Here is a 13,894-nt window from a genome sequence, read left to right as displayed (position 1 = left end):
CTGCGCCCAATCGATTTCTCTCGCAAAATTACGTCGGAATAGTGCCAGAAAGAATTTATTCCAGCACTTTTCAAAATCGCGAAAATTTTCGACAAAAATGCAAAGGGGTTAGCCTTACTTTTTCTTCATTTTTTGGCCGAAAAATTTTTGGTCTAAGATTCGATTCAAATGACCCTTTCCTGACTAACTGGACCCCCAGGAACTCAGAAAACGCAGCGAAAGGAGCGTGGGATCAACAGGAGAGAAGTTACGAACGAAAAAGCACCTGCTGAAAAATGTCTTAAAAACAGGTTCTCGTTTTTTGGCTGTAACTTTTGATGCGTTGATCGCAGCGTATCGGGACTGCGCCCAATCGATTTCTCTCGCAAAATTACGTCGGAATAGTGCCAGAAAGAATTTATTCCAGCACTTTTCAAAATCGCGAAAATTTTCGACAAAAATGCAAAGGGGTTAGCCTTACTTTTTCTTCATTTTTTGGCCGAAAAATTTTTGGTCTCAGATTCGATTTAAATGACCCTTTCCTGACTAACTGGACCCCCAGGAACTCAGAAAACGCAGCGAAAGGAGCGTGGGATCAACAGGAGAGAAGTTACGAACCAAAAAGCACCTGCTGAAAAATGTCTTAAAAACAGGTTCTCGTTTTTTGGCTGTAACTTTTGATGCGTTGATCGCAGCGTATCGGGACTGCGCCCAATCGATTTCTCTCGCAAAATTACGTCGGAATAGTGCCAGAAAGAATTCATTCCAGCACTTTTCAAAATCGCGAAAATTTTCGACAAAAATGCAAAGGGGTTAGCCTTACTTTTTCTTCATTTTTTGGCCGAAAAATTTTTGGTCTCAGATTCGATTTAAATGACCCTTTCCTGACTAACTGGACCCCCAGGAACTCAGACAACGCAGCGAAAGGAGCGTGGGATCAACAGGAGAGAAGTTACGAACCAAAAAGCACCTGCTGAAAAATGTCTTAAAAACAGGTTCTCGTTTTTTGGCTGTAACTTTTGATGCGTTGATTGCAGCGTATCGGGACTGCGCCCAATCGATTTCTCTCGCAAAATTACGTCGGAATAGTGCCAGAAAGAATTTATTCCAGCACTTTTCAAAATCGCGAAAATTTTCGACAAAAATGCAAAGGGGTTAGCCTTACTTTTTCTTCATTTTTTGGCCGAAAAATTTTTGAACTCAGATTTGACTTGTATGACCCCGTCCCGACAAATTATCTCCCGAAGAGTTCAAAAAAGTGCAAATAGATCGCCGTAGCTCCGTTCGATGAGGAAATACGACAAAAACACGTAGTAATTCCACTTAGCTGCTAGTCCGTTCATTTTTCATCACCCGTAGTTTTAGACTGTGTACATCTGATTTGTTCTTTAAATTTATGTCGATATTTCAGATAGCTACGTCGTTCATAACTTCTCCGGCCTCATCGGCATTACAGAATACTTCATTAGTCGCAGTACCTACGTTAGCTACTACGAAATCACTGGAGTACATCGAGCTTACGAAACCGACCAACGTGAGTCCGCTAGAGAATAACGTAGTTTGAGCATGGTTGTTTACGATTTGGTGTTTTTGACACTGGGATGTTTTTAACATGAAATCACCTGATATTCAATATCTACACAGCACAAGGGTACTCTAAAGTCTTCTGTTTTATAGAATAAGTTCGCATCGACTCCAGTTACGTGGTCTCACTCAGAAACGTTCGAGGCATCGGGTTAACCTCAAATTCCTAGATTTTTGATCCGAGATATTCTATCGATCTTATAATGTCTGAGGACGAAGTCGAAAGTTTTGAAATAACAGACTACGATCTGGACAATGAATTCAACATTAATCGTCCTCGGCGAAAACTGTCCAAAAAACAACAGATGCTTGGTAAGCAAAAATCTATTATCTTACTTTGAATTCTCCTAACTCTGTTACATTCACATATTTCTCCATCACTAAATGTAATCGTCAGGAATATGGGCTGATGACAGTGATGAAGAAGAAGTGCCAGCACGACCTTCCTTTAAATCATCAAATCGTGGCCCCAAGAATTACACCGCACCAGTTAGTTTTGTTGCCGGTGGTATTCAGCAAGCTGGACAGCCCAAGGATGACAAGAAAGAATCTGATGGAGACAAAGATGATGACGACGAAGGTGGTCGGCCAAAACGAGGAGATGCTGATTACGTTCCCAACAGTTCTAGGTATAGCTTTTAATATATTTTTTCTACTTATAGTTTATGAATTATCAATCATTGTAGTGATATTAAATATCAGTTTATTGTACAATTTTCTATTCTCAGCACAATCAAACTCATTGTGTCATCAACATAAATTAGTGTCATGAAATTCTAAGCTCTACAATCACTCTTCCACAGCTATCGCTCCCATTTTTACGCCTTTGTACAATCCATATCCTGTTCTTTTACATTCCAGTGACTCAGATGACCAAGGACCGAGCTTCGCTAGAGCAAAGCCATCATTTTCCTTGAATCTAGAAGGTGACATAGCTGGTCTGCGAAAAAAAAGAACATCAGTTAACCCAGTACTTATGAAATCAGGAGTCGGAAGTTGGGAAATGCACACAAAAGGAATTGGAGCGAAACTCTTGCTTCAGGTTAGTACACGGTTCGTTTGTTACCTATTAATGAAAGAATATTCACCTGCGATGACCAGTGTGTCGGATTTTCCTGTTATAGATGGGTTTTGAACCCGGTAAAGGTCTCGGTAAGAAGTTGCAAGGTATAATGGCTCCGGTAGAGGCTCATCTCCGTAAAGGCAGGGGAGCGATAGGTGCTTATGGTCCAGAAAAATTGGCCAAGGTGCCTGAAAAGAAAAAAGACGAGGATGTAGAGGAGGAGAAGGAGTTCAAAGCAAAATTATCGCAATGGCGAAAGGGGGAGACGGTCAGCAAGAAGAAAGTGAGATATTGTTACAGGAGCGTTGACCAAGTACTGGAGGATGGCAAGTTAAGACCGAACCGAAAAGTTCAGTTGAACAGTGAAATGAGCAAAGTCAAAGTCATCGACATGACAGGACCTGAACAACGAGTGTTAAGCGGCTATCATGCAATCGGTGGTGGACAACAGCGACCCGATGAGACTGTTACACCGGTCGATGTAAAGAAAACAGGCGTGAATTTCGCCCTCCCTGAACTCCGCCATAATCTCAATTTGCTAGTCGATTTGTGCGAGCAAGACATTATACAGAACGATCGCCGAACTCGTCATATGTCCGACAGGGTGGTAGCTCTTGAGGCGGAAAGGTCAAACTTATCTAAGATAGTAGACCAGCACGAACAGCTAATGGACACTCTGGAAAACGTTCTATCTATCGTCGATCAGCTCATGGACCAATCCAATGATCTGTCCCTAGAGGAAACTGCAGCAGCCTTCAAAGATCTTCAGGAGAAATATTACGAAGAGTATAAAATGTACGAATTAGGTGAACTTGCCACAGGCCTGGTCGGTCCCAAAGTTAAGGAATTCTTATCTACTTGGAATCCATTGACGAACCCTACGCACCCCATTCCACTATTCAAGCAGTGGAAAAATATTCTTGAAAGTGGCAGAAGCACCTTGCAAAGCGGAGCTCTGCAACCCTACGATCAACTAGTATGGAACTCTTGGATGCCGTCAATAAGAGGCGCTGTACAGTGAGTATTTTTGTCTTCAGAAAATTACATTGTCAGATATCAGCTGATTAGTGGAACTTACGTAGGTGTTGACTCTTTCAGACAGTGGGCTTGCCGGCAACCTGATCCTCTAGTCGAGCTTCTAGAGCAATGGATTCCTCTTCTGCCAGGATGGATACTGGAAAACATACTCGACTTGTTGGTTCTACCCAAATTGACGCTGGAAGTTGAGGAATGGAATCCTCTCACCGACACAGTACCAATTCATACCTGGATTCATCCCTGGTTACCATTGATAGGTAAGAGTAGTTGCTGAAATTTGTGATAAAAGAATGGTAACGGATTCGGAGTACAAGGGATGAATTATTTAAGTTCGATTTAATACATTCTCTTACTTTCCTCATCTCCGTTCATGATTTTCCGTAGGTAATCGCTTAGACACCGCAGTGTATCCGATCATTCGTCGTAAGTTGGGCTCAGCGCTAGGAGGGTGGCATCCTTCGGACAGATCAGCAAGACTGATGCTGCAGCCGTGGTCCCTGGTGTTCAAGAAGGGAGACATGGAAGCTTTCCTGGTGAAGAACATCATTCCAAAACTTCAAGTAGTTTTAGCCGAATTTGTGATCAACCCGCACCAGCAGCATCTGGACCAATGGAATTGGGTATTTGAATGGAACGAAATGCTGCCGATTCACACCATGGCAGGTCTACTGGATAAATTCTTTTTCCCCAAATGGCTTCAAGTCCTGGCTCTCTGGTTAAATCATTCTCCCAATTACGATCAAGTCACCAACTGGTATATGGGATGGAAGGGAATGCTGAGTGACAAACTGCTGGCAGAGCCGCAAATAAAGGGCGAGTATCTGTCAAGTTTTTTCTCACGTAAAGGACGTGTCGCAATAAAACCTAAACGTGCTCATGAAAATATTTCGAATTTTCAGACTACTTCAAGAAGGCGTTGGACATGATGAACAGAGCGGTAGCGGCACCTCAGGGACACCAACCCGGAGCAATGGAACAAGTGTCCTACCTCACAAATCTCGAAAGAACTCAAACCGCTCTACCTCCGTCTGCGCCAGCCGCTCAGCCCAGGATGGAGGTGAGAACAAGAGAAGAAAGATTTTATTTTATCCTTGTATCGCCGTGTAGTTAACGCAGATATCTATAATGACGAGTTTCTATGTTTTCCACTTCAGAGAATTGCCGAGGCCGTGCGTACCGCGTCGCAAATTCCACAAGGCTTCAAGGATCTCATACAAAAGCGGTGCGAGGAAAGAGGCATCCTCTTTATGCCCGTGCCAAACAGATACAGGGAAGGGAAACAAGTTTATAAAGTCGGCAACGTTCAGGCTTACATCGATAGAAACGTCGTCTTTGTTTGCCACAACGGATCCACATGGGCTCCGACCCATTTGAACGCGTTACTGGACATGGCTGAGATATAGGATTGTAAATACCATTGTACATACTTGCAGTGAAGTCTTAGAATTTAGATAAATTAAATATGTTCACGATGAAACGATTGTGACGAATTTTAATTATGCGGTTCGCTATGACCCTTGCCATCCATCCGTCCTGTTTAAAATATTATATCGGAGATCGGTCATATCGATATAGCTAGCCCATCAACATGTAATTTCAGGCGAATTACACATACGTTTGTCGTGCGGCATTGAGAATATGCGCAGAGAGAAATATTTGGGACTTTTATAATTAAATCTGACTCGAAGTGTTAAATTTTATAATATCAGATGACGTCTCATGAGAATGCTATTGGTAATCAGACGCAAACATCAGACGATGTTGGATTCATTACAAAATAAGGCGGGCCTGAATAATTAATACTGTAAATATACCGCAGTGTATATCTATTTTAACGGTAACCACAAAGCACAAGCAGCTCAATACGTCAGTGTACTTGGGCGGTTTGTTTATTTAATTCCGTATGCCTCATTCGATTCCAGGCGTATCACGCGATTCAACGGGTTAAAATCCGGAAAGATGACCTAGCGCATAAACGAGGGAAGCATAGGCGAATAAGGCATAAATCGGCGGAGCAGCAATAACGATAATTAATGCCTTAGAGAGGTAGGCAGGCAGGCAGGCAGCAGCAGGCAGCAGCTGTGGAGGCAGGGAAGGTTCTCCACCTCTATTTAGCTGTCTCGCGTCGAAGGCGTGTAGGCGCCCCTGGTTATCCCACCACTAAGGTGCAGCTTAAAAACTTCTCGATATGGAAAGTTGTATAGTTGATTCCCGCGGAGACGAGGTCTGGCTACGGGCAGCCAACACCGACGCGACTTCGGTCGCGTTGAATGGGCATCCTTCGCCCACGCGTCATGATCCGCGACATCCGCGACGTCCTTCCCCCCCACCTCACTACTTCGAAGCCAGCGACGAAGGGCAACGCAGCGACTTCAAGACTCCTCGGCATTTCCTCCTGCAGCAGTCACGAACGCGTCTCGCGGTGTTGGGAAATTTGCATCCCGGCAAGATGCGAGAGTGCCTGGTAACTGTCCGTCTCCGCGAGGCTTCTTCCCTCTCTCCGGCACCTATCCAGGACCTGTAAACTCCAACGGTGCAGCCTCTGAGACTCCGGGGCACATTGTCTGATGCCGATCCTTATTCTCTATGCGCAACAAGGAACTCGCGTCACCCGCTATGCGAAGTACTTATTGTATCACGTGTACCTACTCTTGTACACCCGTATATACGTGTATACCCAAGCTATCCTACAACCTTATACACGCAACGTAATTTATGTCGGCGTAAATTGCGGAACGCCGATAAACGCGTATGGCCGCAGCTATCGCTGGGACTCTCGTTATACCAACGTCCGTTTGTGCACGAATTGACGTGCAGTATAGGATCGAGATACCACCTCGCCGTGCGGATACACCTATCTTCTGATTGAAGATCATTCGCTGTTCCAAAATATCGTATTACATCACTATTGTCATTCCTCGTTGTACTTGCTCCTGCAATAGGGCCATACATTGTACACTGTTATAACGTCGAAGGTTCGTCCCAGCAAACGATCGGACACAAAATCTGATAATCTGAAAATCTTGAATTCTTCGTCAATTATTTATTATTACCAGTTGACCGTGATTCATATGAAGCGTTCTTAAACAAATGGTGGGTATCTTTAAATGGGATGGTAAACACGAGTGTGCATCGCGGTTACTCATCATTCATCGAGTGGATCCTCCAAGGAAGTGGAGTTTTTCCACAGCTGCTGAATAATCTCGATATAATATGCTGTGTTCGACGAAGTCTGGTATTTAATTCAGAGAACAAGTGGCCATAAAACCTGGGTAATTCCTCACGTGAAGGATGCATAGTATATATACGTATAGTACAGTTTGTATGAAGAGCGTTTGGATCGGCGCTGAGCGTGCGGTTAACAGAGTCGGTTATATTCCGACTTTCGCCTTATCCAGATCAGGATCTGAGATCCCTCCAGAGTTTCTGCAGCATTTGCATCGCACATTACGGATACATCGAGAGGCTCTACTGAAACTGGTATACATGCAGAAAATACTCGACAACGGATATTTATACGTGCCTTACACAGGCGCATCGATGGGCAGCCGTTTTTTGTCGAAAAAACGCGATACAATCGCAACCCAGTCGACGTGACGGAAAGTGAATTTCGTGAATACAATACCAGATAACGTGCACTTCACCCTGCAGAACTGCGAGCGCGGAACAGAAGTATTGAATTATAGTCCGATTGTCGAATAAAAATCGAACCGTTTCCACACTCCACGCGGCGGCGTCGGCCATGCAATAAATTGTCGCAAACAGTTCTGCTGTGCTACATTGCAGGGTGAGAATCGCACGGAATTTCTAATCTCCGAAACGATTGCAGGCCCCATGGTATTGAGGTTTGAAATCAATTCTAAAAATTCTTCAAAAACTTTTTCCTTTTCAAACCTAACTGCACGACCTTGCATCCGTAAATAAATTTTTTCCCGCCCATAGACTCATAGACAGAAACGTAAAGGCATACAGCTACTCGGAATGTGTGCGTATGTATAATCGACAGAGAGAGAGAGAGCTAGCGAACGTCAGGGGAAATTTGATCTTTCGATCGCGTAGCTGCGTGCTGACCTTTAAGCGCAGCGCGTCGTTTCTTATGAGTTAATCTTTATGTATACAGAGTCGAGGATGGGGTCGGTGAACTTGACGCATGTACGCGAGTACACGTATTACACCCTTTTTTTTTAGACGGAGTGTATAAGCCGAGGCCCGGATGTCAAATAAATGGCTGAAAAGTCGATGGTAAAAAATGGTTTAATTAAAAAGTATCGCCCGATGGGCAGGGATCGAGATATTGCACCGCAGGTGCGCGCGTATAACGCACATTTACTTGATGGGAAATACACGCAGGCTGCAGCGGCTCGAGGAGAGTGAGTGCAAGCAATGCTGCGAAATTCTGCAAGGCGGATCTGAATTGAATTCGTGATGAGATTCGAAGCGTGGATCCTCCGCGGTCCCGATCGTTCCGAGAATCGCAATCTCTTAATAGTCGGTAATCGCGTTCCACTTATACTGCCTGGCAATAATCTCTCGAGATAAACGCGGTATTTGCATAGAATTGACGTGCAATTCCGTAGCCGATCGTAACCGCGTTGCACATTATACGTATGTGTGTACCTACGGTCTACGCTGCAGCCCTGCGTAGTGCCCTGATGCGTACATTGGCATATCTATTTATCCCGATCCCCGCTCTATAAACGCTCGATATGTTAAACTGGTGGAAATATATCCGCAATCGAGTATTTACTCACTAAACTATCAAGGATTTGCAGCCCTACTCCGACGTCCCGCCGCACGGCTCCTATCTTATACATATCCTGCAGGCTGCAGCGACGCAGCTGCGGATCAACTCCGCTGTAAGGAGGAATAAAAAGATGAGGATACCGACGGAGAAGAACCTCTTCTTGTATCCTTTAAGTTTTAATTTACTGGTCTCAGGAATCGTTTTCGCCAACATCGTCGTAAACAACCGGGATGGAATTTATGCGCAGACCGCGTCTAGGCGCGCAAAGAGGCTTCCAGGGTATCGAGTATCCAGGGCTGCGGATCTTCCCGCGCGCGTTCTCCGTCTTCGGAAACTCGTTACATCTGTAAGGAAGTTTGCAACGGTGCCAGTAACTTATTTCACGCCTTTACAAATCGAGGGAGCGAGCGAAAGAACGAACGAACGAACGACCCGACGCGCGTACCTTATACCTACGTAGGTGCAACGCGTCTTGGTTGCAGCTTAAGCTGCGGATCGCAGAGTTGCAGACAAGTTTGCACAAATTCTATAAATAGACTAACGCTTCGTTGCGCACCGGTCCGCGCGCAACAGCTCGCCGTGTCAATGCGCAAGCCGCGTGCGGCAACTTGTTAAAATTTTTTTCTCCATTCACCTCCGTCTTATCGTGCCTTCGGTTGGTTTTTTATTTCTTCCGTATAAGATCCTCACGTACCACTTCGCGTCGAGAAAACTCGCCGAGTTTATTACACGGATTATATTCATTAAATTCGTCCGTCGAGTCGGAGCGACGACACGGCTTAACATCACGCGGCGTAATCTCCTACGGTCTTCTTCCACTTTTTGCCAAGACGGAAAATTGGATCTTATCGTTCGTAGTCTCGAATAGAGCTAATACGTTCCGACGTTCGAATCGTCGTGATTCCCTCGCGTAAGGTGTGCGTCGTTTGGCCCTCGATCCACGGTGGACTTGCGGCGAGCCTGCGGTGCGTGCAGTAACATGTTTTCAGCAAAATGCGATCGCACCCAAACATTCCAAGCCCACGCAAAACGAGGGTCCCTATATCCACCTAACTTGGCCGAACCCCTTCGAGCCATACCTACCTCCGTAAAGGAGTTGCGCGTATGAGGTAACACGAATATCCATTTACACAGGCAAATTCTGATACCGGTAGGCATATTAAATAAACACCGCCGCGGAGATAGAGAAATCTGTATGCGGGGAACGAGCCGATATACCTCGTAAGGTAGGTATCACACGGGTACCTGTAATACGTGTAACGTTGCGGTGATTCGGACTCATGTTTAAAAAGTGAGGAAATACTAGTTCCCGAATCCGTCCGAACGAATAGCAGCGCGAAGAAGGTTTATCAGCATAATTCATGGACCGCAGCCCGTGAGCAAAGTTTACACCGAAAGCTGCTGCCTGCTGCCAGTTTCCAAAGAGCCGCGCCTGCACGGCGGGTCGGACAATCTCCGAGTGGAAAAGGCGAGCCTCTTGAAATTAATAATCGAAAATGGAAGGCCCGGGTCTTCATTCACGTCACGTTAACAAGCCGGGTTCCGATAACGCTGCACGCCCGGTGCGGTAGGTATTGTTTTACTAATGGGCTGCTCGCAGATAGGCAGGTACCTGTACCAGCGGCTCCAACGTGGTCCAGGCAATGCTACATGGCGAACAAACGACAGTCTCTTTAAAGTGCTTCACAATGGCAGCGATAACTCTTCGTTCCTTACATCCACGCATTCTTACGGCACAAGCACTCCACGCGTGCAGCCCACATCCATACCTGCAGCGTATTTATAATTTATACTTTCATACGACCATTCATAATCCACCGGTCCTTAGCCTACGCTGCTGCTGCTGCTGCTGCTGCTGCCGCTGTTACGAACATGGAAGCTGCGCGCTCGACGCTTCGCAAAAATATACTTCGTACGTAGCTGCAGAGTGTGTCCTTGTACAGCTGCTGCTGCTGCGACGGAGGAGAAATCGGCAGTGAATAGGATTGGAAAATGCGGTTTCAGAGACATAGATACAACCCCAATCCTGCACCGCGTCGTTATTACCGCAAGCTGCAAGCACCTGAGAGTATCTCTCGGAATTGAAGCAAGAACAGGGATTGAGGCCTGACGAGACTTTATTCTCTTTGGCAGTATCGCTTTCGTTTCATCGACTGTGAAGTCAAGCTTTCTAATTAGAAGAAAAACGATGCCAACATGTGAAAAAGATGTGAATTCCCGGCCAGAATATGCTTGATCGCACTCACGAGCCCGAACCCTTCACTTTTGTTCGAAACCTTTTCACCCTGGTCTATTTAACACGCGAGATACCAAATTGAGGAGTTAGGAAACGTGACGTCCGAGATGCGCGTCGGATCTCCTCGAGTTGGTAATTGGGACGCGGCGCTAAGAGTTTGGGCGAGCAACCGGCGCGCCCACGAGCTGTCAAATCCGAGCCCCGTGCGATAGATATAGGCTCTTGATAACCCGCGACGTCGTCGACGTCGACGTGGTTGAACGCTCTCGAGATAGCCGTCCGAACGATTTGACAGCGGGGATAAATTAGCCGGCAGACTTCCTAATTGCGAGATAATTTGAGTCAGTTTCCAGTTGGTGAACGCATGTCGCGCGTTGCATGGATGGATATCGCTTTCTCTCTTTCTGCCTCTCGTTTCTCCTCCTCTTTCAATTACTCTTTGGCTCTTTTTTTAATCCTCTCCTTACGTACTTCCGGTTTGGCGGCCAAGAAATTTCTCTAATAAAAGTACAGAATCGGAGGTCAATCCAAGACGGCTTGGGACCGGCATTCGCGGGCTTGATAATAATTATTTGGGCAACCTATCGTCAATAATCGTTAATATAACGGCGTCTCCGTGGCAGAGTCTACGAGTCGAGAGGCATTAATGTCTCGGACGTGGGCGAGCGCCAGTCAACGAGGCGTGAGAGCGAAGCCTTCTCCTTATAAACTTGTAACTTTTAACTTTGAACCCGTAATCCCGGATTCCCCCATAACCGACGGTCCTCCATAGCCAATACCGCGAGAATGAAAGGAAAATAGTCAAGAGTCGATCATATTTCTAAACAGCTCTCCATTCTCCGCCATCCCCTAACAATACTGGCACGAAATCAGGCCGAGTACCGGAATGGGAATGAACGATCGAGCGGAGCGAGATGTGGAAAAAGTGAAGATAACAGTGACGGCCGATGGGCGATCGCTAGTCGGAAGGAGTCGCTGGTTGAAAATTGCACTCTTTAAGACGTCCGCCGCAGGCCTGCGGAGTGAGCGGCTCGCGTTTCCAGCATATGTCAAGATTTCATGAACTCCGGCAGCCCTCTGGACCTTCTTCGATGCACCGAGCTGTCCAATTACAGCGTGTCTCCCCGACCGACGTGGGCACATGTATACGACGTGATATATCAATCTCTTTGACTCGTTACCCAAGCGACACCAAACGCAACAACAATACCTCTCTCTCCTCCCGCGGCATGGCATCGGCGGTAAGAAACGTCCCGGACTCGATACTCGATACTCGATGCCTCTCTATTATCTATCGCCGAGTCTCGTACGCCGGGAACCGACTGTGTTTTAAATTGAGTTTGCCCGCAAAGCAAAGCGGGAAAGTCGGGCGATTTCGGTGATTCGCTGCGGCGAGTATGGGAGAAAGAATTGACGTGACTAAGCCCAACGCGGTTGGGAACAATCGTTGCGATCGCTTTCAGGGAATCCCTAAAGTGGCACGCATATGTCATGCAGCGGTGACGAGGCCCGGGATTATTTGTACGGGCGGAACACTGCTACTACTGAATTCCGTCGTGATTCATTGATCTGGTCCTCGATCGTTCGAATCGCCCTCAGGGAACGTGCGATTCGGCGTTGCGAAACGGTGTGTCTGTCGAAACCGGAAGTCGAACGTTAAGGCGAATTGAACGGTCCAAAAAGATGTGAGTTGCGGTCGTAAATCATAAGAAACGCGATAGCGCAACAGCTAGATTCTCATACCTGCCGTTCGACTATCCTACGCAGCGGATCTCTACAAAGCAGTCCGCGTTTTTATTTACGTTTGAAAATACGCACTCACTCCCACAAGTTGATCACCCGTCTTAATTAGGAATGGCACGTAGGACGTGCAAGCAGTTGCAGCTTGGCGATGCGATCAAAAAAATTCTGTCCGTTGCATAATTGACGCGGTGTTATTTTCCACGGACCAAAGCGTCCGAAGGTGCGATTATCGTACCTCCCTTTGAGTCTCTCTTTCTCTCTCTGTACAAGTTTTAATTGGTTGCTTAATCGGTTTAGACAGAGCAAGCCGGTCGCCCGTCTCAAGTTAAACGAACTTGAAATTTGCTATCCGGTAATTAATGCCAATCTTGGAGTTCGTTGAGCGGTATACCGTGGCTCAATTATACCGTTTAAGTCAACCAATGGGCGGAGGAGCCAATTTTCTCCGTCTTTCTCCATCCTCGTACATCTCTCGAGTCTCCCGTGTCTTCTCTCCTCCCGTCCTTCCGAGGGCCGAGCGGTTCCCATAAGGAGCGATATTTATGTTATCGCTCTTTCGCGCCGTTTCCAGGGCGTCGAACAGGAATACATCCCGTAAATCATAGAGCCTCCTCCGTCGTCTAGTTTTGCGGGAGTTTACCGTTCGCCACGCGCGTTACACCCAAGGAGGACTCAACCCGTTCGAGATAAAACGCGTCAGCCCGGCTATCGCGTTGCCGGTTAGTCACAGCGGCGGAATGGAAGGAACGAATTATGACGGCATTGCACAGTTTTCGCGTTCGAGCGGTGATGAGTCATAGGCAAAAAGCCGCGGTGCCGTGGTATGTCGCGGGTGAACGATTCCGAGTCCGTGTTGCCGGGGCGGGAGCAACAGGTGCGAGCTGAATTGTTCTCCGCTCGAGCGGTCCCACGTCGGCTGGACCAGGAACACCGTCGCACTTTCATGGCGCATGGGCTTACGGGAGATACCCGCTATCCTCCCGGGAGGATAAATCCTGGTACACTGTAGGGGAATTCAGCTGTAACGGTCGTGATTGGCTGGTACCGATTTTATCCTAATCCGACTGCGAGAAAGCTGTGATCTTGCGATCGGATGAATTACGCGTGTGCGTATAATTTGTGCACTGTAACGGACTTTCTCGATTATTATTGATGGGCGTCGTTAAATTTAGACCGGATAACGACGTCGGTTCGAGTGCCACTCGGCGAACGAGTCAACGAAAGATTACGGCCAGTCTTTGTACACTCGGTCTTTCAATAGTACCTACATACATGTATAACTTCCATGCGTAGCGTGCGGATGCTGATTGTGAACCGAGATACCGCATGACGTTGTCGCTTCCTATGGACAAGACAGCTCGTTTTATCGCCTCGTGTGTTTTCTGTCGCGTTGCGAACGATCGTTGACGTCCCTGACCAATGGTACCAGTCTATTTCAGAAGCATGAACCTGGTCCGATCTTCGCACTCGATCTCGTCCCCTGCACTCTTGAGTATAATCACGGTAC

The 13,894-nt window shown here is 46.7% G+C and overlaps 1 protein-coding gene across 1 annotated transcript; it reads left to right on the top strand.

Moving 5' to 3' along the window:
* The first annotated feature begins 1,513 nt into the window (after nucleotides 1-1,513).
* sip1 (septin interacting protein 1) lies at nucleotides 1,514-5,141 on the top strand. The gene is made up of 8 exons (XM_046633059.1): nucleotides 1,514-1,875; nucleotides 1,961-2,192; nucleotides 2,425-2,605; nucleotides 2,688-3,643; nucleotides 3,725-3,921; nucleotides 4,049-4,477; nucleotides 4,564-4,721; nucleotides 4,819-5,141. The coding sequence occupies exons 1-8, from the start codon at nucleotides 1,767-1,769 to the stop codon at nucleotides 5,065-5,067; spliced, it is 2,511 nt and encodes an 836-aa protein (XP_046489015.1). The 5' UTR covers nucleotides 1,514-1,766; the 3' UTR covers nucleotides 5,068-5,141.
* Nucleotides 5,142-13,894: the final 8,753 nt, after the last annotated feature.

Source organism: Neodiprion pinetum, chromosome 6 (assembly GCF_021155775.2).
Source record: "Neodiprion pinetum isolate iyNeoPine1 chromosome 6, iyNeoPine1.2, whole genome shotgun sequence".
NCBI classification, from domain to species: Eukaryota; Metazoa; Arthropoda; class Insecta; order Hymenoptera; family Diprionidae; genus Neodiprion; species Neodiprion pinetum.
Note: the sequence above shows the minus strand (reverse complement) of the source record. Positions and strands in the feature narration are given on the sequence as shown.